Raw genomic sequence first — 27,198 nt, forward strand, 5'->3', positions numbered from 1 at the left:
TTGATGGCATCCTTCCAACAGCACAGTGACCAAAACTGAACACAATACTCTAAGGTGGCATAGACACCATGGGCCAAACTGTTGTTTCCAATGGTATCCTTCTGTATGGCTCTTAGGATCATGGCCGCTAAGCCATAGCTGACACTCCGAGGGTATACAAATGACTTTGATGTAGCGTATAAAACGGCCACCACAGGACAGTGATAATGCTTTCCAGAGGGTTGGTGTTATCCAGATTAATATTTACAGGGATACAAATGCAAAGACAGCAGGGAGGTGATTAACAGTGCCTCAACATATTGATGAAATGCACGGCTGCTCCAGACCTCCAGTAGCTACGGACTACACATTATCTAAAATAATCCCACACAAATTATTGTGCATTGACTCCTCTCCTTTTACAAGATGCGTTCAAAGCATTGCAGAACAACAGCTGGAAATGCCAATGTTTTTTACTGATTTAATCAGGACTGTAATAGCTCGCCCCTGCTGCAATATAATTCAACTCAGCTGTCAGTGCGGACTAAATAGCACCGAGAAATTTCCCCAGGAACGCTGCAAGTGTTTCCTTTCCCCGTCCCCGTTCCTAGAATAGCACCAGACGGCTTTCGGGGTTTTTTTTTTTCACAAAAGGCTGCTCCGTCTTGAGAAAGCAAATGACTATAGGGTGGCACAGTGGCGCAGCGGTAGAGTTACTAGCTTACAGCGCTAGAGACCAGGGTTCGATTCCGACTACGGGTGCTGACTGTACGCAGTTTGGACGTTCTTTCCATGACCGCATGGGTTTTCTCCGAGATCTCCGGTTTCCTTTCACACTCCTAATGGGTACACGTTTGTAGGTTAATTAGCCTGGTATAAATGTAAATTGTCATGAGGTCATAAGTGATAGAAGCAAAATTAGGCCATTCGGCCCATCAAGTCTGCTCTGCCATTCAATCATGGCCGATCTATGTCGCCCTGCAAGCCTAATTCTCCTGCCTTCTCCCCATAACCCTTAACACCCATACTAATCAAGAATCTATCTATATCTGCCTTAAAAATATCCATTGACGTGGCCTCCAATTGTCCCCAGTGTGTGTAGGATAGTGTTAATGTGCGGGGATCGCTGGTTGGTGCAGACTCGGTGGGCAGATGGGCCTGTTTCCACGTGGTTTCTGTAATCAAAACTAGCGCCTATCCTTGAAATGTCCTCGCCACAACGCAGTGATCTTTCATAAATTGTGGCCGCCAAAATGTCAGAAGCTGCCCTTCATTATTAACCATCTGTTTTGTGGTAAACAGTGACCCTGCCAGAAACTTTCTGGGAAATTCTTTTTGGAGCAAAGTTATTTTAAGTAAAAATATCATTACAGGAGCTAAATGTTTGATATTGTGGACCCAGTCAACACAAATTCAAATAAAATAAATTACAGAGGCTCGTTCCGTTCCCCTTGACAATCATTTTAACATCTGTGGCCAACAATCTATACATTCTATCTGTACCCAACTACAGCAAGAAGTTTAGAGATACAGCATGGAAACAGGCCCTTCGGTCCACTTCAGCGCCAATAAGCGATCCCCGCACACTAACTCTACTGCTGCGTCACCGTACAGCCTGAATTTTTGACGAATATTTCACAAAAATACATGTAAAAATTTTTATTAAATATTGGTCTTTCCATTCAACCATTTCTTAACTCTTAAGCGTGATTATACGGTGGCTTGCAAAAGTTTTCATACCCCTTGAACTTTTCCACATTTTGTCACGTTACAACCACAAATGTAAATGTATTTTATTGGGATTTTATGTCATAGACCAACACAAAGTGGCGCATAATTGTGAAGTGGAAGGAAAATGATACATGGTTTTCAAATTTTTTTACAAATAAAAAACTGAAAAGTGTGGCGTGCAAAAGTATTCAGCCCCTTTACTCTGATACCCCTAAATAAAATCCAGTGCAACCAATTACCTTCAGAAGTCACCTAATTAGTAAATAGAGTCCACTTGTGTGTAATCTAACCTCAGTATAAATACAGCTGTTCTGTGAAGGCCTCAGAGGTTTGTTGGAGAACATTAGTGAACAAACAGCATCATGAAGCCCAAGGAACACACCAGACAGGTCAGGGATAAAGTTGTGGAGAAGTTTAAAGCAGGGTTAGGTTATAAAAAAATATCCCAAGCTTTGAACATCTCACGGAGCACTGTTCAATCCATGATCCGAAAATGGAAAGAGTATGGCACAACTGCAAACCTTTTTGCTTCCTCTCCCAGTTTGACCTGGTCACCCCTACTGAAATCTCCAAACTCATCAGCTCTTCCAAACCCACTACCTGCTCCCTCGACCCTCTGCCCACTCCCCTGCTGAAGTCCTGCCTCCCCGTTCTCTGCCCCTACCTCACTAATCTCTTCAACTCCTCATTGTCCCAAGGAATTGTCCCCTCCGCTTTCAAAACTGTTGCTGTCACACCAATCTTAAAGAAACCTGGTCTTGATCCCTCCTCTCTCATTAACTACCGCCCAATCTCAAACCTCCCCTTTCTTTCAAAAACCCTGGAGCGTATCGTTGCGTCACAACTTCATTCCCACCTCCTTGCGTATAACCTACTTGAACCCCTCCAATCTGGCTTTCGCCCCCTCCATAGCACAGAAACTGCTCTCCTCAAAGTCCTCAACGACCTCCTCACCTCTGCTGACTCTGGTTCCCTCAACATCCTCATCCTCCTCGACCTGAGCGCAGCCTTCGATACAGTGAACCATAACATCCTGCTCACCAGACTCAAAGATCTCGGCATTGAAGGCTCTGCATTCAGCTGGCCTCGTTCCTACCTTTCCAACAGATCCCACTTCATCTCTCTCCACAACCACACCTCTGCTACAGCCACAGTCACTCAAGGCGTTCCCCAAGGCTCCGTACTCGGCCCCCTCCTCTTCATCATCTACATCCTCCCCCTTGGTCAGATACTCCGCCACTTCAACCTGGACTTCCACTGTTACGCCGATGACACCCAGATCTACCTCGGCACCAAATCCCCCCACAACCCCCTCCCCTCTCCCATATCAACTCCTGTTTGTCAGCTATAAAAACCTGGATGCAACATAATTTCCTCAAACTCAACAGCGATAAAACAGAATTCCTCCTCATAGGCTCCAAATCCACACTCAGCAAAATCAATAACCCCACTCTCACCATCGACGGCACCACTGTCTCCCCATCTCCCCAGGCCCGCAACCTTGGCGTGATCTTTGATTCCACCCTCTCCCTTGAGCCTCACATCCGCCATGTCATTAAAACCTCCTTCTTTCATCTCCGCAACATCGCCAAACTCAGACCCTCTCTCACACCTCCTGCTGCTGAAAGACTCATCCATGCCTTCATCTCCTCCAGACTGGACTATTGCAACTCACTTCTCCTTGGCATCAGCTCCACCTACATCAACCAACTCCAACTGGTCCAGAACGCAGCCGCCCGACTCATCACCCACACCAAATCCTGGCATCACATCACTCCAGTCCTCAAACAACTTCACTGGCTTCCCATCTCCCACCGGATCACCTACAAAATCCTGGTCCTCACCTACAAAGCCCTCCACCATCTGGCCCCCCCATATCTCACTGACCTCCTCTCCCCCTACCAACCCTCACGGCCCCTCAGATCCACATCAGCTGGTCTCCTCTCCATCCACATCCAACCTCTGCAGTTTTGGGGACAGAGCCTTCTCCAGGGCAGCTCCCAGGCTCTGGAACTCCCTCCCCCAAATGATCTGCAATTCCGTGTCCCTCACCATCTTCCAGTCCCGCCTCAAGACCCATCTCTTCACCTCTGCCTATCCTTAGCCCCACGTCCCCCTCCCTTTTCATCTGTGCATTAATTGCCTCATATTGTGTTTTGAACTGCATTTCTGTCTTTAATTTGTGTACTAGTCATGTCTCTACTATTTATTTCATTCCGCTTACATGTTTTTCCTCTACCTGCTAAATTTTTGTAAGGTGTCCTTGAGACTCTTGAAAGGTGCCCATAAATAAAATTTATTATTATTATTATTAAACCTACCAAGACATGGCCGTCCACCTAAACTGACAGGCTGGGCAAGGAGAGCATTGATCAGAGAAGCAGCCTCCAGAGTTACCAGCCATGTAACAGCGAAAAGCTTTTGTTGTGTACTAACCAGTTAGCGGAAAGACAATACATGATTACAATCGAGCCGTCCACAGTGAATAGATACAGGATAAAAGGAATAACATTTAGTGCAAGATAAGTCCAATTAAAGATAGTCCGAGAGTCTCCAATGAGGTAGATAGTAGTGTGGGAGGAACTGCAGATGCTGGTTTACATCGAAGATAGACACAAAATGCTGGAGTAGCTCAGTGGGTCAGGCAGCATCTCTGTACAGAATGAATGGGTGATGCTTTGAGTCAAGGCCCTTCTACAGACTGAGAGTCAGTGGAGAGGGAAACAAGGGGTATGAAAAGCTACAGAACAAATCGGAGCGGGTAGATAGTTGCTGAGAACCATTCTCTGGTTGGTGGTAAGGATGGTTCAGTTGCCTGATGACAGCCGGGAAGAAACTGTCACTGAATCTGGAGGTGTGCGTTTTCACACTTCTATACTTCTTGCCTGATAGGAGAGGGGAGGGGAGAAGAGGGGAGACAGGTCCTTGATTACGCTGCTGGCCTTGCCGAGGCAGCGTGAGGTGTAAATGGAGTCAACGGAAGGCAGGGTTGGTTAGTGTGATGGACTAGGCTGCCCCCATCACAATGCCACGTCACGTAAGATGGGGCACAGGGTGGCATTGTGCTCAAGGAGGGCACCACAAACGAAATAGATGGAACACAAAAACAAAATAATGCCAACACCAGTAATCAATAGTAGTCAGAATGTGCTTGCTCTCCTCGATAGGCCAGGCAACATTGGTGGAGAGAGACTCGCTTAGAGCTGTTGTTTCAGGTTCATTGGTTGTTCCTCTGAACTTCTCAAAGATTAAAAACTTTCTCATTTATATTTAGGTTTCTTATTGTCTCGTGAGCCGAGGTACAGTGAAACACTTTGCCTTGCATGATACCCAATCAGATCAGATAATACTATACATAACTACAATCAAATATAATCAAAGGGGAAGATACAGAGTGCAGAATATAGTATAGTTTAGTTTAGTTTAGAGATACAGCATGGAAACAGGCCCTTCAGCCCATCGAATCTATACCGACCATCGATCACCAATATACTAGTTCCATGTTATCCCATTTTTACATCTTCCACACTAGGGGCAGTTTACCAAAGCCAATTCACCTCCAAACCCGCACGTCATTGGGATGTGGGAGGAAACTGGATCACCAGGAGAAAACCCACAAGGTCACAGAGATAAGGTGCAAACTCCGTACAGACAGCACCGGTAGTCAAGATCGAGCCCGGGCCTCTGGCGCTGCGAGGCAGCAACTCTACCGCTGCGCTGCCGTGCTGCCCAGTTCTCAGCATTGTAGTGCATCAGTCCCACAGACAAAGTCCAATGTCCACAATGGGGTAGAGGTGAATTGGACAGTACACCATATAAACTAAAAAGGCTATTAAGAAACCAGCAATCCATTAGGAAGCATGATAGATTAAAAAGCTTCATTCCTCAAGGATTATAGGCTGTGGAATATGGGAGTCATGCACAGATGACAAAGGCACAAAGCTCCTGTTATGAGTCACACATCCATCAGATACTTGAGCAGAGTTATGACATTTGAAGGAGCATTAACACTGACTCTCTAAAGCTGATAAGCTCAGCTTCACTTGCATGCTATTGTTTAACCAGCAACTGTTTGGCTGTCAAGACACCAAGCACTGCCAACACACACAACAGGATCACTGACTGAGATCATCCAATAAAAATGTTTTATGGACTTTATTGTAATTTACTTAAAGAAAACCATGTCCACAATCATTTTGGAGGAATGTGACCAATTTCTGTAAATTATAAAAATTGCTTCAAAAGCAAAACATTTAAACCACAACCTCCCAGGGTGAGTGTACCATCACTAGTGGCAACATCCAACTAGTATATACACCAGAGGAAGAGGCTGTTCAGCCCATCAAGTCCATACTAGCTCCAAATTGTGCACTTTGCGCCGAAGCTTTGCAACCTATTCTCTCTCACACACCCAGGAACTGCGGTGCAGCTGCTGCCTTACAGCCCGGGTTCGATCCTGACTAGCGGTACGGAGTTTGTACGTTCTCCCCGCGACTTGCGTGGGTTTTCCCCGGGTACTCAGGTTTCCTCACACACTCCAAAGACGTGCAGGCTTGTCGGTTAATTGGTTACTGTAAATTGTAAGATTGACCCTAGTGTGTAGGCAGGCTAGTGCTAGTGTACGGGGATCGCTGGTCGGCATGGATTAGGTTGCCAGAAAGGTCTGCCACCACGCTGTATTTCTAAAGTCTAAAGTCAAAATTAACCAACGAGCATATCTTTAGTTTAGAGATATAGAATGGAAATAGGCCCTCTGTCCCACTGAGTCCACGCCGACCATCGATCTCCCGTTCACACTAGTTCAATGTTATCCAACTTTCTCATCCACTCCCTACACACTAGGGGCAATTTACAGAGGGCCAATTAACCTATCTTTGGGATGTGGGAGGAAACTGTAGCACCCAGTGGACACCCACGCGGTCAGATCGAGGACGTGCAAACTCCACCCAGACAGCACCCGAGGTCAGGATAAAATCTGAGTAATTGGCGCTGTGAGACAGCAGCTCTACCTGCTGCGCCACTTCATCTCTCTTTGCGATGTGGGAAGAAAGTGCAAACACGACACAGACGGCACCTTCCCATGAAATACTGGGAAGGGGTGATCGATGCTGGCCTGGACACAGCACCAACTGTAAATCAATGGTGAAACATTCATTGCCTGATTCCACACTTCCAGTTCCAAGCATCATGATGACAGATTCCTTTTCATTCATTTACAAGGCGTTTATGTCAATACCATACACAATTCCACTGACACAGCCCCTTACTCTTACAGATGAGCGGAGACCGGTGTTCAGATTATCAAGTCCTGTATTTCATGGGAATGAATGGAATGATGGAATGCACCTTGGGTGGTTAGTGGATAAATGAACAACTGTATCCAGGATCATCAGTTTCCCACCTTGGCACTGACATGCTGTCTACCACAATAAAGGAAGTGATATTTTTTTTAAATTACAACATTACAATTATTTCAACAATTTGCAGTATCAGATACTAAAGGTGAGAGGGGCAAGCGTTTTTATACAGAGGGTGGTGAGGGCCTAGAACATGCTGTTGGGGGTGGTGGTGGAGGCAGATAGTGGTGTTTAAACGACATGGATAGGCAGGCAATGGAGGGGTATGGGTCATGTGCAGGCAGAGAAGAGTTGGTCTTGGCATCATGTTCGACACAGACATTGTGGGCCAAAGGGTCCATTCCTGTGCTGTTCCATGTTCTATTAAGGTGCAGTGATGTAGTTAGTAGCACCAGAGGCCTGCTGCTGTCTGTGTGGAGTTTGCACGTTGTCCCTGACCATGGCGGTTTTCTTCAGGTGCTCCAGTTTTCTCTACATCCCAAAGACGTGCAGGATGGTAGGTTATCTGGTCACCGTAAGTTGCCCTGAGTGCGTCGGTGAGTGGGAGAATATTGGGGAGAGCTTATGAGAATACAAAACCAGATTTGTGCAAATGGATGGTTGATGGTTGGCACAGGCTAGGTGGGCTGAAGGGCCTGTTTCTGTGCTGTCTAATGCTTTCTTTCTTGTTCATTTGGGTTTACAGAACTCCTTTATGTTTAGTCAAGAGTGTTTTAATGTCATACTGTATGTACCAGATAGAACTATGACATTCTTACTTGCTGCAGCTCAACACAATATGTCAACATAGTACACTGTAAACAATATCGTAAATGCAGCATCTCTGGAGAGAAGGAATGGGTGACATTTCGGGTGGAGACCCTTCATCTACCTTCGATTTAAACCAGCATCTGCAGTTCTTTTCGTGTGTGTGTGTGTGTGTGTGTGTGTGTGTGTGTGTGTGTGTGTGTGTGTGTGTGTGTGTGTGTGTGTGTGTGTGTGTGTGTGTGTGTGTGTGTGTGTGTGTGTGTGTGTGTGTGTGTGTGTGTGTGTGTGTGTGGGTGTGTGTGTGTGTGTGTGCGGGGCGTGTGTGTGTACATACACGCATGCACACATACGTACACAAAAAACAAATACAGAATAATTGTGCAATAATAACAGTAACAGTCTATGTAGTTCAGAACTTATTAGAGTTTGTAGTGTTCAATAACCTAATGGTTGTCAGGAAGAAGCTGCTCCTCAACCTGGATGTTACAGTTTTCAGGCTCCTGTGCCTTCTTCCCGATGACAGTGGTGAAGTGAGTGTGTCCAGGGTGGTTGGGATTTTCCATTGTGGTGGAACAGTTGGCTTCCTAACGGCTACCAACAATTTGGAATCCTTTGTGTGGCCCTCAGGGAATATGCCTGTCGTTGTAACTCAAGAGTGTTGTGAAAATGGTGGAACTTCTCAAATACTTCCTAGATTAGTCAATACCTTGTACTTATCTGCAATAAACTCCATTGACCAATTCCTCAGCCCACTTGCCCAACTGAGCAAGATCCCCACTTTGTCATCCATGATACCACTCTCAAGAACACACCATTTGAAATCTTGTGGATGATATTTGGGTGGTAGGGCAGTGAGATCTGTGATCCTGCAAAAGGTGATGAGGAACACAAAGAGTCGCCACCTTCCTGGTGCCGACAAAGTTTCCAAAGTTCTCTGTACAGTCTTATCTCCTCGCGGCGGGGAGCCGGGCCTGTCACCGCACGTGGCCACGAGCGGCCCACTGGGTTCCTCTTCATTCTTGGTGGCTTCCCCCCACGCAGGGTCCCTCGTTGATCTCAGTGGCCCCCGCGCCCACACCCCCCATCCGGCCCACCATGATCTGGTTGTGTCAACATCCTGATTATCAATTTGATTTGTTTGTACTCATCTTCCGAAATTTAATTTTTGATTAAATGCCATGTAAATTCCCTCTCCCTCACCAGCCCATGACCTGCTCGGCCCGTTCAGGAATAACCAGGCCAACCAGTCGACCCACTTCAAGCCATCAGCGGGGCACGATGCCGTTCCCCACAGTCAGAATTGCTGCCCGCTCTCGATAGATTTACCAGTGTTGTATTTTGCAGTTTTTTGACTGGCAGCAGAATACTTTCCCTTCCAAACAGAAGTTACCCACGGGAAAGAGTAAACACTTTACTTTTTCAATGACAGCCACTGTTTTGAAACGGTCTTTCAGAAACTGGAAACAATTTCACATTGACCCTGGGGGCTAATGAAATCTGACCATGTGGCACATCCTGCCTCATCATCCAGCCCTAAGCTGCAATTATCTGTCCCGGTGCCAATGTGGTCCCGCTGGGATTGGAGACAACACACACTCCTTCCATGCGCGGAGAGGGAGAGGGAGAGAGAGAGAGGGGGGAGGAGAGAGAGAGAGAGAGAGAGAGAGAGAGAGAGAGAGAGAGAGAGATAGGGAGGGAGGGGAGGGAGAGAGAGACAGGAGAGGGGGACAGAGAGAGGGAGGGAGAGAGAGAGAGCTAGAAAGAGGGAGGGGGAGGGAGAGGGATAGAGAAAGTGAATGAGTGAGAGTGAGTGAGAGAAAGTGGGAGAGGAAGTCAGTGAGAAAGAAGAGAGAGAGAGAGAGTGAATGTGAGTTGTAGAGGGAGAGAGATAAGAGCAGAAGAGAGAACTTGAGAGTGAGAGTGAGAGCGAGAGGGAGAGAGAAATAAAGTAATTGAGAGAAAGACAGAAAGCAAGAGAGAAAAGTCAGAGAGTTGGAGAGATATGGAAATTGTGAGAGAGATGAAGGGGAGACAGAAAGGAAGTGGGAGGGAGAGACTATATGTCTAGTGGCGGAGCAGAGGAGAGGGAGGGAGAGAGTTTAGTTTAATTTTGTTTCGAGATACAGCACGGAAACAGGCCCTTCAGCCCACCGAGTGCACGCCGACCAGCGGTCCCCGCACAATAACACTGTCCTACACCCACTAGGGACAATTTTACATTCATCCCAAGCCATTTAACTTACAAACCTGTACGTTTTTGGAGTGTGATAGGAAACCGAAGATCTCGTGGAGAAAACCCATGGGGTCACGGGGAGAACGTGCAAACTCCGTACAGACAGCACCCGTAGTCGGGATCGAACGAATCTCTGCATTCTCTGCAAGGCAGCAACTCTACCGCTGCGCCACTGTGAAATATGAATGTAATCCCTTGTTCTATCCAACTGTAGTCACGATGCTTTGACTGGACTCTGACGCTAGATGCTTGGCATTGTGGATGCAATTTTGTCAGGATTCACAGAGACTCAGGAATTCAACATGAATGGAGCGTCAAAGCATTTGTGTGTGTTGAGGGGCTTGAAGGTTACAGAGCGAAGTTGCTGCATCTGTACAGACACTTTCCCATCTGCAAGGCTGCGGGCTGGAGCAAGTGACCGGCAACACATTGCTTTGGTATTGGCACTGCTTGAGCCTGAATCACAGGAGTCCTGGCCACACAACCACACCCCATTAGTGCTGCTAAATTTGGATCTCTTGACGTGCAGACTCTTTTCAGAAAAAGCTAGATGTGAGAGCTCGCTGCCAAGAGAGAGCTCCAGTCTGTGACACGGCGGCAAGTACACACGCGTGCGGTTGAGTTGCTGCCTCACAGCGCCAGGGACACGGGTTCGATCCTGACCAGGGGTGCTGCCCGTGTGGAGTTTGTACGTTTTTCCCGTGATCTCGTGGGTTTTCTCCGGGCGCTCCGGTTTCCTCCCACACTCCAAAGACATGCAGGATTGTAGGTTAATTATCTTCTGCAAATTGTACCTAGTGTGTTGGATAGTGCTGGTGTACGGGGTGATCGCTGGCAGGCGTGAACTCGGTGGGCCGAAGGGCCTGTTTACTCGCAGTATCGCTAAAGTCCTAAAGTCTAAAGTCGAACGTAAAGTTCACAGGTACAGTCCCCTGAATCCCAGTTAGCCCCTCCCCCAGTACACGGAGTCCGCAGTGGGGGGGGGGGGGGGCACTGGCCTGTTTCAGCAGCAGAGTAAGAGTAACATCATCTGGAGTGAAAGCCCTGGCCCACTGGGTCACACTGGGTCACAGCAAGCTCAGACTGTTGGAACGCAATATCAATGGCTAGGCTTGCAACCTGTGCGCTATCAAATGAACAAAGAAATATCACCCTGAGAACATACCCTGAACTTGGGAATATGGGAATCAGGTTGTGTGGCTGTGGCCCAGTCAAGGTGAGAGAGCAGGAGAGATAATGTGGGAGGAGAGAGAGAGAGAGAGAGATGGAGAGAGGAGAGGGATGAAGAGAGTGAGAGAAATAAAAGGGGAGAGAGAGAGAGAGGAAAGAGATAGAAATATAGAGAGAGAGAGGGGGGGTGGAGAGAGAGAGAGGGATGGAGAGAGAGAGATATGGGATAAAGAGAGAGAGAGATGAATGAGAGAGAGAGAGAGGGGGGGGATGGAGATGGATGGAGAGAGAGAGAGAGTGGAGATGAGAGAAGAGAGAGAGAGAGAGAGAGAGAGAGAGAGAGAGAGAGAGAGAGGGGGGGGAGAGGGGGAGAGAGAGAGGGAGAGAGAGAGAGAGAGAGAGAGAGAGAGAGATGGATATTGGGGGAGAGAGAGAGAGAAAGAGAGAGAGAGAGAGAGAAATGGAGAGAGGGAGATGGAAATGGAGAGAGAGATAGATGGTGAGAGAGAGGGATAGAAATGGAGAATGAGAAATGGAGAATGAGAAATGGAAAGAGAGATATAGAAATGGAGAGAGCGTGAGGGAGAGAGAGGGAATAAAAGTTGACAAAGAAGCCCTTGTGCCATGCTTTTCCAGTGACTGCACTCAATGAAGCTTGATGCTGCCAAGGTTGCAGGAGTGGGTGTGGGCCAGTGGATCAGGACAGCACACGTGTAGCCCTCAGCCTCAATGTGTGCAGCACTTGGTGCTCTCTGGCCCGTGGCAGACACCCATCTCCAGCATCTCTGCAGTGTGTTAACCTGCCCTTGTGCTCTTCCCACCCATGTTCTGCAGGGCCGTGGAAGGACTGCATGGAAGCGGCGGAGGATGGCAGTGAGACCAATGGAATCTACCTGCTGACACCGGAAAACACCAACCGCCTGATGCAGGTGTGGTGTGACCAGACCCACGACCCCGGTGGTTGGACCGTCATTCAGAGGCGCCTGGACGGTTCGGTCAACTTCTTCCGCAACTGGGAGACCTACAAGGTTAGAGGGCGCCCGCTTCCCCAGCGCTGTGCTTGTGTGGGAATATCATGGACAATTTGGCCTCCACATTCCACAGCCCTTCATCCCAACCTGTGTGGGTGGAGATGGGGAATATCCACACGGATGCCAGGGTTTACCGCCTCCAGCAAAAACGTCACCCATTCCTTCTCTCCACAGATGCTGCCGATCTCGCTGAGTTACTCCAGCATTTAGTGTCTATGTTTGTTATTACAAATGGGCCAACTTGGGAGGCACATGAGCTGAGGCAGATGTTCCCCATCTCAGGGCAGATAGAGTCATAGAGTGATACAGTGTGGAAAAAGGCCCTTCGACCCAACTTGCCCACACCGATCAACATGTTCCATCTACACTAGTTCCACCTGCCTGCGTTTGGCCCATATCCTCCAAACCTGTCTATCCATGTACCTGTCCAAGTGTTTCTTAAAGATTGCACTCATCTCTGCTTCAACCACCTCCTCCGGCAGCTCGTTTCATATACCCGTCACCCTTTGAGTGAAAAAGTTACCGCTCAGATTCCTATTCCATCTCTGTCCCTTCACATTTCCTACGCAAAATGTGTCGGAAGAAACTACAGATGCTGGTTTAAACTGAAGATAGACACAAAAAGTAACTCAGCGGGACAGGCAGCATTCCTGGAGAGAAGGAATGAGTGACGTTTCGGGTGGTTGGGACTTCATGAGAAGGACTCCAGTGGCTCACCACCAACTTCCCACGGGGGGCAGTGAGGAATGGGCAACAAACGCTGACTTTGTAGGTGATATCAAGACCCCCCCCCCAAAAATGCAGCCTTTCCCTGAGCTTTCCCGTTGCACCATGCCTTCTCATCCCCAATTTTAAACCAATTCAACGCACCATTTGCCACCCCAAACACCACATGGCTGCTGAGCCAAACTCATCCACCTTGGGCGGTCACGGTGGCGCAGCGGTAGAATTGCTGCCTTACAGCAAATGCAGCGCCGGAGACCCAGGTGTTCCACCCCGATTACGGGAGTTTGTGCGTTCTCCCCGTGCCCTGCGTGGGTTTTCTCTGAGATTTTCTGTATCTTCCCACGTACAGGTTTGTGGGTTAATTCGCTTGGTAAATGTAAAAATTGTGGGTGGGTGTAAGATAGTGTTAGTATGCGGGGATCCCTGGCCGGCACGGACCCGGTGGGCCGAAGGGCCTGTTTCTGCTCTGTATCTCCAAAACTAAAACAAATCAAAAGTGTTGGATGCAAAGACATTCACCACTTTCACAAATGTCGATCTGAGGGACACGATCGAGTCCCACAGCCTCAGAATGAGAGGACATAACTTTGGAAAGATGAGGAGGAATTTCTTTAGTCAGAGGGTGGTGAATCTGTGGAATTCATTGCCACAGGTGGCTGTGGAGACATGTCAATGGATATTATTAAGGCCGAGATTGACAGATTCTTGATTAGTTCGGGTGTCAGGTGTAACGGGGTGAAGGCAGGAGAATGGGGTTGAGAGGGAGAGATAGATCAGCCGTGACTCAACGGTGGAGTGGATTTGATGGGCCGAATGGCCTTATTCCACTCCTGGAACTTATGAACAATTAGAGAGTGTAGGGAGAATGCTCGGCAAACGAGCGGGGAGGGAAAGGGTTAATAACGTACAATAACTTTACCACTTTTCTAAATCTAAATGTTATTAGTTATTTAAGTTATGACATCGGATGGAAGCTGCATACCAGATCCCGTTGCACTTATGTGCAATGACAATAAAATATATTATTAGTATTATTCAAGGAACAGAGAGCAGACATACAAACAAAATGAAATTAAACCCCCGTCATAATCCCGCAGATGATATGAAGTTGTAAAAGTTGATCGGTGTGACGTATGGCTCGAATGAATGAGCAACCATCATTGAAAACATAACAGCGATAAACTGGAGGCAGTCAGGCCTGGTAGTGACTCATTCTAGTACTGGAATTTACAAGGCTTGTCTTCTGTTAGTCTTTTGATTTTGTTTCAGTGTTCCCCACGGGCATATCATGTGTCAGCTTCGAGCGGCAAGTTTGACTTGAGCTATTTGGGTCTGATGTTTTTGTTTTCTCTGCCCCTTTTTATCTCAGCAAGGGTTCGGCAACATTGATGGCGAGTACTGGCTGGGTCTGGAGAACATCTACTGGCTGACCAACCAGGTCTGGAGAACATCTACTGGCTGACCAACCAGGCCAACTACAAGCTGCTCATCACCATGGAGGACTGGCAGGGCCGCAAGGTGTTTGCCGAGTACGCCAGCTTCCGGCTGGAGCCCGAGACCGACAACTACAAGCTCCGGGTGGGCCGCTACCACGGCAACGCCGGCGACTCGTTCACCTGGCACAACGGGAAGCAGTTTACCACGCTGGACCGAGACTGGGAGACAACGTGACACCTACACAGGTGAGGGCAACATCTACTAGTGTAGCCCCATGTTGGCCGTGTGGGCAGGTTGGCCTTGTTTCGTCAGTCTGCGGGCTACTTAGTTGAAGATACGATACGAAACGATATGGGGAGAAGGCAGGCATGGGCTGCAGTTGTAGAAGACGGTGTTGGTCAGGCTGCATTTGGAGTATTGTGTTCAGTTCTGGGCACCATGGTATGGGAAAGATGTTGTCAAGCTTGAAAGAGTTCAGAAGAAGGAGGAGTTTAATAGCCACACCGAAGAAGGATCTCCTGTGGCGTTCTGTCCTGCATCTTGGTGGAACCAGTCTGTTTAGAGATACAGTGCGGAAACAGGCCCTTCGGCCCACCGGAGAGGTTGAGTAGCATCATGGGTCAATTTTACTCAGCCCTCCACATGGATGAGCATGAAGCTGTGTGCATGATGAGGGGTGATCTTTATATCAGAGGTGTAAAGCCCAACAAAATTTCATGAAAGAGAGGAATAGACAGTTTTTGTAGATTTTTTGCACATTTTTAAGCCTCTCCTGTGATTATCTATCACACCAGAGCAGGGTAATCGAGGACCAGAGGACATGGGTTTAAGGTGATGGGGAAAAGATTTAATAGGAATCTGAGGGGTAACTTTATCGCACAAAGGGTGGTGGGTGTTTGGAGCAAGCTGCCAGAGGAGGTAGTTGAGGCTGGGATTATCCCAACATTTAAGAAACAGTTAGACAGGTACATGGATAGGAGATTATTGATTAGTATAGGTGTCAGGGGCTTTGGAGGGATATGGGGGAGGGAGAAGATCAGCCATCATTGGGCAGAGTAGACTTGGGACCGAACTAACTCCCAGATGTATGAACAATTGAACTTATGAACACTGAGATAAAGGACATGGTTGGGCAGATCCGGCTGTGGGCAGCCTGGTTGAGGGGCTTCCAGAAAAGGGCTGGATTGTATCTGTTTCCACAATGTATCATCCTCTATGCCTGGTAAAAATGGAATGCTCACACTGTACCACGGGCAGCGGTGTATGTGTATTCCTTCCGCGTGGACAGTAAGTTAGCTTTACGCAGTATTCACATACAAGGGCTTTTCCGCCCACAAGTAACAACATGACACATGACAACTATAGTCGCCTTCCAAATAAAAAGTGATTCAAAGAGATTTGTGGCCAGGGTGAGAGGGGTCAGAGATGATCTTGGCCCGCAGTCCGGAGTCGCCTTCCAAAGGGAAGTGATTCAAAGAGATTTGTGGCCAGGGTGAGAGGGGTCAGAGATGATCTTGCTCGCTCGCTTCCTGGCGAAGAAGACTTCAGGGGTCGGATGGCCAGATTCCTGCTGCGTGTTTTTTGCAGGAGCTCATTTGTGACGCCTTGGTCTTTGTTTCCGCAGGGAACTGCGCCCACTACCAGAAGGGCGGCTGGTGGTACAACGCCTGCGCCCATTCGAATCTCAATGGCGTGTGGTACCGCGGCGGACACTATCGGAGCAAGTACCAGGATGGCGTGTACTGGGCAGAGTTCAGGGGTGGCGCCTACTCCCTCAAGTCCGTCATTATGATGATCAGACCTAACCCCAATACTTTCCACTGAGACAACAAACCCAGGGTCCTGAAACAATGGGAAGCAGAACTGAAAAGTGCCCTGTATATGAAATCAGCGTTACAACAAGTTATATACCAAGCTGTGCTTATTCTTCAAGATGAAAAGAATACTGTTTATGTATTTATTTCCTACAAACATAAAAAAATTATGTCATGTAAGCAAACTTTTTTTTTCCCCTTGCGTAACAGCAATTGCAGGTAAAAATGCTGAATGCAGATATGTGCTTAAAAATCTTCTTTAACAAAAAAAATGGTACTAAAAATCTAAAAATGATTTGTGTTTGGGAGTTTTTGTTTCCTTTTTGCTAAAAGGCCTGTTCCACTTACGCAATTTTTTTCAGCGACTCATAGTCGCAGTAGGTGGCCGAAGATGTTCAACGTTGAAAATCCAGCAGCGACCAGAAAAAGGTACGACTCTTTGGGCGACTACTCACCACCATACATGTCGACACGTGATGCCTGTATGGTGGTGAGCAGTCGCCCAAAGAGTCGTACCTTTTTCTGGTTGCCGCTGGATTTTCGACATGTTCAACATTTCCGGTGATCTGCTGCAACGACGGGTGCCGGCAAGGCGCCGAAAAATAATCGCATAAGTGGAACAGGCCCCTTGAGGCCGGCTGGAGTTTTAGTATTTGTTCGGGGCAGCATTTGGCAAATAAGCGGTGGGCAGTGCGAGGAGTGGAAGTGGTGAAAAGATTTATTTTGCCAAAGGGGCAGGAGGGCACCTGTTACAACAATGGAAGCCATTCACCAGGAACGCCAGCTCGCACTGACCAACGGCGCTCTCTGCCAAAGCAAACCCTCGGCCGTGCAGAACGGCAGGGTCAAAGTTGTTCTTGTAGGTTCTGACGCAGGGAAGGAGCTCTGATGGACGTGTGGGTCGGTGAAGACCTGTAGCCGTTAACTCTGACAATTTCCACAGCAGCTAAGGTGTCTCCTCAGACTGTAGAACGAGAGTGCGCTCGTACATTTATCTGCCAACGACGACAAAACGCTCAACTGACGACGCAAAGCGCTGGAGTCACTCATCGGGTCAGGCAGCATCTCTGGTGAGCATGGATAGACGACTTGAGTTAAGTATAGTTTATTGTCACGTGTACCGAGGTACAGTTAAAAAGCCTTTGTTGCGTGCTAACCTGTCAGCGGAAGGACAATACATGATTATAATCGAGTGTACAGATACATGATAAAGGGAATAACGGGAATAATGTTTAATGCAAGATAAAGTCCAGTAAAGTCCAATTAATGATAGTCCAAGGGTTCTCCAATGAGGTAGATAGTACCTCAGGACTGCTCTCTAGTTGATGGTAGATAGTTACGAGTTGGGACCATACTTCCTCACCCGAAACGTCACCTATTCATGTCCTACAGAGATACTGCCTAACCGGCCGATCCACTCCAGCACTTTGTGTCTTTTTTTGTAAACCATACTCTTAAAAAAATGCTCATGACTGCCAAAACCAATTCATCCCCAATTCTGCTTGACAGTGAGTCCAATCTAGGCCTCTAACAGCCACTCAGACTCTCAGTGCTATGAATAAAGGAATCACATTTTAAAGATGAGCACACGCGCTCATCTTTACAACTCCTGCCACGTGGCTTTCCACGTCCGAAACATATATTGGCAATTCGTTTTTAAAGAGGTAAATAATTGCCGATGGCACGAGGTGCTGGAGTAACTCAGCAGGTTATGATGCTCTGAGTTACTACAGGACTTGGTGTCTTCTTTTGTAAACCAGCATCTGCAGTTCCTAGCTTCCGAATAATCCCCGATATGTAAATGGTGGAAGATATGCACCACTAACATGAAAGGTGACAATCTTCTTTAGAAATACAGCACAGAATCAGGCCCTTCGGCCCAACGGGTCTGTGTCGACCAGCGATCACCCCAAACACTAACACTATCCTACACACACTAGGGACAATTTACAATTTTACCAAAGCCAATTAGCATACAAACATTTGGAATGTGGGAGGAAACCGGAGCACCCAGAGAAAACCAGTGTGTTACCAGGAAGAACATACAAACTCTGTACAGGCAACACCTGTAGCCAGGATCAAAACTGGTTCCCTGGCGCTGCAAGGCAGGGACTCTATGGCTGTGCCACTGTGCTGCCCCACTTTGTATTCTGACAACAAATACTGTGACAGTATTCACGAGGACGCAAGATGTCCATAGGGTGGGAAACACACAGTGGCCATGAGATTTCAACCGGGATATCAGTGACAAACAGGGAGCCAGCCAGGTGCGCCTAAGTCACTTAATAGATTCAGTTTAGATTAGAGATACAGTATGGAAACAGGCCCTTCGGCCCACCAAGTCCACACCAGCCCTCCATCACCCGTTCACACTAGTTCAATGTTATCCCACTTTCACACCCACTCCCCACGCGCTAGCGGGGCAATTTACAAGAGGGCCAATTAACCTACAAACCCACACGTCTTTGGGATGTGGGAGGAAACCGGAGCACCCGGAGGAAACCCACGTGGTCACAGGGAGAACGTGCAAACTCCACACAGACAGCATCCAAGGTCAGGATCAAACCCAGATTTCTGGTGCTGTGGGACAGCGGCTGTGCCAGCTGTGCGACCTTAAAACTTGCTAATAATAAACTTACTGAAAGTGAAACCTACATTTTTAAATGGTGCAATCTGTCCCTCGAAAAGAGTGGGAAAGGGGGATTTTGCACAAACTCATGATAAAGGAGGATTCCACCCAAAATAAATCTCTCTGGCCTTTTCCCATTTTCCTGAGAGATCGGAAATATTGTTGATATTGCAGCTAAAGAAAACACCATTGAGAAGAAGGGGAGTGTTTTTTATGTGTTTGTGAATGTTTGTTTACTATTTCTGTGCTTTCCAATTCATGCCTACATATGTCGATGAATCTTATACAGGTAATAATCTTACTAACGCTAGGGATGTTTTAGATTGGGCAGAGCAGGGAAAAGGAGCAGTGCACACCATTGTTATTTATACAGCATCTTCCGGTACGTTACAACATGTCTCGTGCGTTCTGTATTGTACATCTGTGTGTGTTGCTAGCTTTGTTAAATACAGTTTGTGATTCCATCTTTGAACCTTCACTGTCCAGCTTGACGGCACAAGTGTCATTTGTAACAGTGTTTTTGACCGTTCCAGTATAACCATTAACAGCTGCAATAAACCTTCTTAAACTACAAATGTTGCTATTATTTACATTTACACCCACATATTCTGCAGAACGTCAACGTTACTTTGCCCGATGCCTGGTTGGGTCTATCTAGGTCAACATCAAACATGGACACAAAATGCTGGAGTAACTCAGCGGGCGAGGCAGCATCAATGGAGAGAAGGAATTGGCGATGATTCGGGTCGAGACCCTTCTTCAGACTGAAGAAGGGTCTCGACCGGAAACGTCGCCAATTCCTTCTCTCCCTAGACGCTGCCTCACCCGCTGAGTTCCTCCAGCATTTTGTGTCTACCTTCGATTTTACCAGCATCTGCAGTTCACAACTCAACATCAACATCTATGCATCAAACATCACCTCCGACACTGGAGGTGGTAACATTGGTCAGACCAGGATTTCTTACCTATCTCTACTTTTTTACCCCCAAAATAAACTTTATTCAGAATATTATATATGTATCAATCAAACAGTCTTCTTACATTCACAGTGTCTCTACATTCAATAGTGTCATTCTCAGGAGTCTTTGCATCTATTTACCCCCTGACACTCCTGGGGTTATAGTTTTTATTTAGTTTTAGTTTTAGAGATACAGTGTGGAAATGCCACCGCGGGGCGCCCCAGGGGTGATATCCCTCCCCTTGTTTGAGGGGTGTCCACAACGGACTCTGCCCCTCAATGTCCAGCAGCGGAAGGACCCGAGACTGTGGTCATCCCCCACAGAGCCTTGGCGTTGGCTGCACCGAGCTTCAGTGCGTCCCTCAGCACGTACTCCTGCAGTCTGGAGCGGGCCAGTCGGCAACATTCCCTGACGGACATCTCGCTCTGCTGGGAGGCCAACAGATTTTGAGCAGGCCAAAGAGAGTCATTCACCGAGTTGATGACCTTCCAGCAGCACTTGATGTCCGTCTCCTAATGTGTCTCCGGTCAGAGAGTCCTCTGTTACGGAGCTGTTCAGGATGCCCATCCCTGATGGCGATGACACCAAGTTGCCAGCTGGACCAGTTCAATGTGCAACTGATGGCCAACTACAATATTCATTCAGCAGTCACAATCAGGCCACAATGGGAGGGATGGAATATTTCCTTTCCTAATATTAGTGAACTAAAGGGCTTTTTCAACAACCCAGTAGTTTCCTGGTCACCACTATGGATAGGAGTGTTTTACTCCCAATTTAATGAATCCATCAGCTCCCATAATGGGATTTGAAGACACAAGGAGCAGTATGGGATTTGAACTTGTGTTGCTTGATTTATCATGTATTCCATAATGGCCCTGCACAACTAGGTTATCACACAGAAGTAGTTTGGTGTGTTTTGTGTACAAGTGGTATTGGCATGCGGTTACAGAAAGCAGCAACCAATGTAAACAGCTTTTGCACAGGAGAAATGTAAGCAGATGAATGTAAGCACGCACCACAGTAGCACCACGTAGCAATCCAATGTGTCAGCACCGTCCTATCATGAGAGGCTACAGAGTCTGGGTCTGTACTCCTTGGAGTTTCAAAGAATGAAGAATGACCTGATTCAAAGATACAAGATCCTAAGGGGGCTTAACAGGGTCGATACTGAGATGGTTTCACCAGGCAGAGAGAGAAACACAAACAAGGGGACATGGCTGCAAAATAAAGGTAGATAGACACAAACTGCTGGAGTAACTCAGCGGGTCAGGCAGCAGCTCTGGACGAAAAGGCTGGGTGACGTTTTGCGTCGGGACCATTCTTCAGATGGGTAGTCTGATGAAGGGCTCCCATCCAAAAAATCATTCAGTCTGAAGAAGGGTCCTGAACAGCACCCTCATGCTGCCTGTCCCGCTGAGTTACTCCAGCATTTCGTGTCTATGTTCGGTTTGAACCAGCATCCGCAGTTCCTTCCGACACACTCACCTCTACCCCATTGTGGACATTTGTCTCTGGAACTGATGCGCAACAATGCTGAGAACTATTTTCTGCACTCTGTATCTTCCCTGTTTGCTCTACCTGTTGTACTTGAGTTGGACGTGACTGTATTGCATATTATTATCTGATCTGTGTGGACAGCACGCAGGTCACAGCACGGTACATGTGACATGAATAAGCCAAAACCTAAACACTGGTGAAGCTGGAATGCCTCAAACATTCTTCAAATCCAGGCATCACCATTTGTAGTTAATCTTGCAGAGATCTATCCTTTACAGCTGCAGAAACCAAACATATGCTAACAGACGCACAGTGGGTGGTAGATTTTTAACCCTCGTCTGCAAACACCCATCCGATCCATTGCAATAAAGCTCTGATTATCCGAAACGCTCAGGACATTGATGGTACTGGACTGACAGCCTTTGGGGACTAACGCATGCTATTCCTGTCAATACCCCCCAACACACTTGGAAATTCACTTCATTCTTAGAAACCGCACATGGAAACCAGCAAGTTTGAAGGGGGGCGTGGGAAATGGGGCCTGGCAAAATTAAAGCCAGCACATGAATCAGGACCTTGCAAATCTAAAGGGGGTTCTCACAGTGCAGGAGTAACTCAGCAGGTCAGGCAGCATCCCCGGAGAACATGGATGGGCAACGTTTCAGGTCAGGACCCTTCTTCAGACTGATTGTACTGACTGATAGACACAAAATACTAGAGTAACTCAGCGGGTCAGGCAGCATCTCTGGAGAAAGGGAATACGAGACGTTTTGGGTTGGGACTGGTCTGAAGAAGGGTCTCGACCCAAAATGCCATCTATTCCTTTTCTCCAGAGATGCTGCCTGACCCTCTGAGTTACTCCAGCTTTCTGTGTCTATCCTGGTGAGTGATAGGTGGACACAGGTGAGGGGGGTGTGGATGGCAGATGGGTGGACAAAGGCCAGAGAAGAGAAGACAAAAAAGTGTGAGATAAGGATAGAAGAGGTCTGAATTGTGAAACCGGAGCAAGAATATAGGTGGGAGTGGGGAGGGGAAACGAGAACAAAGTCATGTCAAACGTTCTTGCCTGTCTACAAGAGTCTGTATAGGTCTGTAAACATCCACCAATTTGTGCCTCGCTAAATGCCTACTAAACATCATAATGGTATCTTGACTGTACCAGCACTGCTGGCAGGCAGCATGTTCCAGATCTCTGTGTTAAAAGAACCTCCCGTTAAATCTCCTTTAAAAATCCTTCATCTCACTTTAAACCTGCGGCCTCGTGTTTTGTGATATCCTGGCCATGAGCAAAAGATTTGGACTATACCTTATCAATGTCAATTTTAATTTTATATTACTCTCCCAGTCACCCTCTCAGCTTCCTTCAAGAAGAATGTCCGGTCTCTTCAGATGACTTAAGTCCTCCAAACAAGGCAAGATACTGTGTAGGAAGGAACTGCAGATGCTGCTGTAAACCAAATATAGTCACAAAAAGCTGGAGTAACTCAGCGGGACAGACAGCATCTCTGGAGAGAAGCAATCGGAGATGTTTCGGGCCAAAACCCTTCTTCAAGCTGGTACGACTTGGGTGGGGGAGGGATGGAGAGAGAGAGGGAATGCATGGGGTTACTCGTAGTTAGAGAAATCAATCTCCATACCACTGGGCTGCAAGCTGCCCGAGCAAAACATGAGATTTGCATTTGACCTCCCTGGTGAATCTCCTCTGCTCTCTCTCCACTGCAATTACATTCTTCCTGTAATGTGGTGACCAGAACAGCTCACAATACTCCAAAGGCAGTCCAACCAGTGCTTTGTAAAGTTACTACATAGGATCCCTACTTATATATTCCATGCTCCGATCTATGGAATCAAACATGCCAAATGCCTTCTTCACCAACGCCACTTTCAGGGAACAATGGGCTTGAACTCCTAGGTCCTACTGATGAACAGTATCAGTTCATAGGTTCATAAGCTCATAAAGGGCCTGTCCCACTGTACGAGCTAATTCAAGAGCTCTCCCGAGTTTCCCCTGATTCGAACTCGGAGAATTACAGTAATAGCCATTCATCGGTACTCGGGGCTCTCGTGGACATTTTTCACAGTGCTGAAAAAACCTTAGACGAGTTACCGCATTTCCCGAGTACCTGCCGTTAGCGTTACGAGCCGTCACGGGACATCCACGAGCTCCGGTGTAGCCGCCACGTACATTATAAGTACTTAACACGAGTTTGATTTTTTTTAAACGCGGGAGAGCTCTTGAATTACCTCGTACAGTGGGACAGGCCCTTAAGTGATAGGAGCAGAATTAGGCCATTCCGCCCATCAAGTCTATTCTGCCATTCAATCATGGCTGATCTATCTCGTCCTCCTTACCCCTTCCCTTGCCTTCTCCCTGTAATTCCTGACACCCATACCAATCAAGAATCTATCTATCTGTGCCTTAAAAATATCCCTTGATTTGGCCTCCTACTGGTATCAGTCCTACCACTTAGTGAATTGAGACTTTACTTTAGAGATACAGCGCAGAAACAGGCCCTTCGGTCCACTAAGTCCAGGCCGACCAGCAATCACCCCGTACAGTCTCCCCAAAGTGCATCACCTTGTACTTGTGATTAAATTGCACTCTCATGGAGCAGTTGTCTGCAATGCCTATGGCATCATCAGTCTCATCATCTGAAGGTCGTGCGTATGCGGCACGGTGGTGCAGCGGTACAGTCTCTGCCTTACAGCACTTGCAGCGCTGGAGACCCGGGTTCGATCCCCACTACGGGTGCCTGTCTGTGCGAAGTTTGTACATTCTCCCCATGACCTGCGTGGGTTTTTCCTGGGTGCTCTGGTTTCTGCTCACACTCCAAAGACAGTACAGGTTTGTAGGTTAATTGGCTTGGTATAAATGTAAATTGTCCTTAGTGTGTGTGTAGCATTAGTATGCAGGGATAGCTGGTCGGTGTGGACCCGGTGGGCCGAAGGGCCTGGTTCCGCGCTGTATCTCTCTAAACTATACTAAGCCACGGCAACACTCGCCGGCAGCCCAGGACCTCAGCAGAGAAGGCTGTCAATGTGTAGGACAAACTGCAAGTCTTGCTCTGGATTCATGATTACATTCTTGGACTGGGGTTCAGACATGTGGAGACAGGAGTTCATATTCCACCAAGGGAATTGAAATTCAAGCAATCAAATGACATTTAGAGCTTAAAGCCAACATCAGTCTTAGCAACAATAAAACCTAGACTGTTAAAAGCATATCTGGTTAGCTAATATCACTATTGATTTAGGTTGCAGTTTAGTATTGTTACATGTATTGAGGTACAGTGAATGAATAGCTTTGTTTTGCATGCCATCCTTTCAGGTCATATAATACTATACATAAACACAACCAAGTCAAACTGAAGTACAATAGGTAGAGTAAAGGGGAAGATACAGAGTGCAGAATATAGTTCTCAGCATTGTAGCGCATCAGTTCCATAGACAAAGTCCAATGTCCGCAATGGGGTAGAGGTGAATCGGACTGTACCCTAGCTTATGGAAGGACTATTCAAAAGCCTAATAACAGAGGGGAAGAAGCTGTTCTTGAGTCTGATGTTGCACAGTGTCTGATAGTTAGGGAAATCTGCCATCCTTACCCAGTTTGTCTTGTTTGTGACACCAGACCCACAATAATGTTATTCTCTTGGGTAGAATGGAACTGCAGATGCTGGTTTATACCGAAGATAGACACAAAGTGCTGGCGTAACACAATGGGTCAGACAGCATCTCTGGGGAGAAAGGAATGGGTGATGTTTCAGGACGGGACCCTTCTTCTGAGGAAGTGTCCTGACCCGAAACGTCGCCCATCCTTTTTCTCCAGAGCTGCTGCCTGACCCGCTGAGTTACTCCAGTACTTTGTGTCTACAAAATGTCACTCCTATATATCTGCCTACATAAATGGTCAATGAGCCACTAAGAGGCAGTAGACATGACATCTTGCCTGTGATCCGATCCTATGAATAAGTAAAACAATATTCAGGTGCAAAATGGTTAAAGCCGACAGAATTAAATGCAACAGTACATCACTGTGAACGAATCTGACTCCCCAATCTAGTTACAACAGGGACATTCCAAAAGGGATATTCCGATCAGAAACGACCACGCTCCAGACATCCTGGAAAGTATATGGCGTATATGCAACAGACGCTCCGCAACAAATGAGAGGGAAAAACAAACACTGGACCTACACGGGAAGGTTGTTGCATGACCAATGGCCCACGATACAACGAGCATTAAATGCTGGAGTAACTCAGCGGGTCAGGCATCAGCTCTGGAGGGAAGGAATGGGTGACATTTCGGTTCGAGACATTCCAGACTGAGAGTCAGGGGAAAGGGAAACGAGAGATATAGACGGATAGAGGGAGATATGGAACGAACGAATGAAAGATATGCAAAACAGTTACCATTATAAAGGAAACAGGCTAGGTGAAAACGAGTTACAGACAATGAAACTCACCAGGACGACATTGAAACTAGTACAATAACTAGGGTGGGGGTGGGACGGAGAGAGAGGGGATGCAAGGGTTACTGGAAGTTAGAGAAATCAATATTCATACCGCTGGGTTATAAGCTGCCCAAGCTAAATATGAGCTACTGTTCCTCCAATTTGTGTTTTTAGTCTCCCTCTGACAATGGAGGAGACCTAGGACAGAAAGGTCAGTGTGGGAATGGGAAGGAAAGTCAGTGTTTAGCAACCGGAAGATCAGGTAGGTCCATGCGGACTGAGCGAAGGTGTTCATCAAAACGATCGTCCAGTCTACATCTGGTCTGGCCGATGTATAAGAGTCCACATCTTGTTCTTGGCTCCGGTTGGCAGAGTTTTCAGGATCCTCGCTGCACCACTAGTGATCACAGGTTTTAATCTGTCGCCAGCCATGAAGGTATGTCCCGCTGCCCACTACTATGTGTGAAACATTAAGATGCATCCAGTCACCATTCAAATGCAGGAGAATAATTTCTCGGTGAACAGCGGTAGAGTTGCTGCCTAACAGCACAAGCGATCCGGGTTTGTTCCTGACTACGGGTGCTGTCTGTGTAGTTTGTACGTTCTCCCTGTGACCGTGTGGGTTTACTCCGGGTGTTCAGGTTTCCTCCCACACTCCAAGGACGTACAGGTTTGTAGGTTAATTGGCTTTGGAAAAATTGTAAATTGTCCCTAGTGTGTAGGATCGGGCTCGTGTAAGAGGATCGCTGATCGGCGCAGACTCGGTGGGCTGAAGGGAATGTTTCCACGCTGTTTCTCGAGAATAAACTCGGCTAAACAATTTTTCAGCAACTCTGGTATAGAATCAACACGTTATACCTACAATAAAACGTTCTATCCTGGGGTTGAGTTCATTTGCGTTCAAAATGAAATGTTCAAGTTCATAACGTCATAATTGATAGGAGAGGAATTAGGCCATTCGGCCCATCAAGTCTGATCCACCATTCAATCATGGCTGATGTATCTCTTCCTCCTAACCCTATTCTCCTGCTTTCTCCCCATTACCCTTGACACCCGTACTAATCAAGAATCAATCTATCTCCGCCTTAAAAATATCCATTGACTTGGCCTCCACAGCCTTCTGTGGCAATGAATTCCCACAGATTCACCACCGTCTGACACCACCTCACCTTCCTAAAGAAACGTCCTTTAATTCTGAGGCTATGGTCTCTGGACCTAGACTCTCCCGCTAGTGGAAACATCCTCTCCACATCCACTCTATCCAAGCCTTTCACTATTCGGTAAGTTTCAATGAGGTAACCCCTTATCCTTCTAAACTCCAGCGAGTACAGGCCCAGTGCCGCCAAACGCTCATCGTATGTTAACCCGCTCATTCCTGGGATCATTTTTGTAAACCTCCTCTGGACCCTCTCCAGTGCCAGCACATCCTTCCTCAGAT

General features: G+C 47.3%; 2 protein-coding genes across 4 annotated transcripts in view; one reads left to right on the forward strand and one right to left on the reverse strand.

The window, feature by feature from the left end:
* angptl2b (angiopoietin-like 2b) overlaps nucleotides 1-19,429 on the forward strand; it is a 44,627-nt gene extending 25,198 nt beyond the window's left edge. Inside the window, 5 exon segments of the mRNA XM_055659793.1 lie at nucleotides 12,052-12,245; nucleotides 14,344-14,380; nucleotides 14,413-14,630; nucleotides 14,632-14,656; nucleotides 16,036-19,429. Of these exon segments, the coding sequence (XP_055515768.1) occupies nucleotides 12,052-12,245; nucleotides 14,344-14,380; nucleotides 14,413-14,630; nucleotides 14,632-14,656; nucleotides 16,036-16,235 (674 nt within the window). The 3' untranslated portion in view covers nucleotides 16,236-19,429.
* ralgps1 (Ral GEF with PH domain and SH3 binding motif 1) overlaps nucleotides 1-27,198 on the reverse strand; it is a 679,800-nt gene that overhangs the window by 327,746 nt on the left and 324,856 nt on the right. The window lies entirely within an intron of this gene.

Source organism: Leucoraja erinacea, chromosome 31 (assembly GCF_028641065.1).
Source record: "Leucoraja erinacea ecotype New England chromosome 31, Leri_hhj_1, whole genome shotgun sequence".
NCBI classification, from domain to species: domain Eukaryota; kingdom Metazoa; phylum Chordata; class Chondrichthyes; order Rajiformes; family Rajidae; genus Leucoraja; species Leucoraja erinaceus.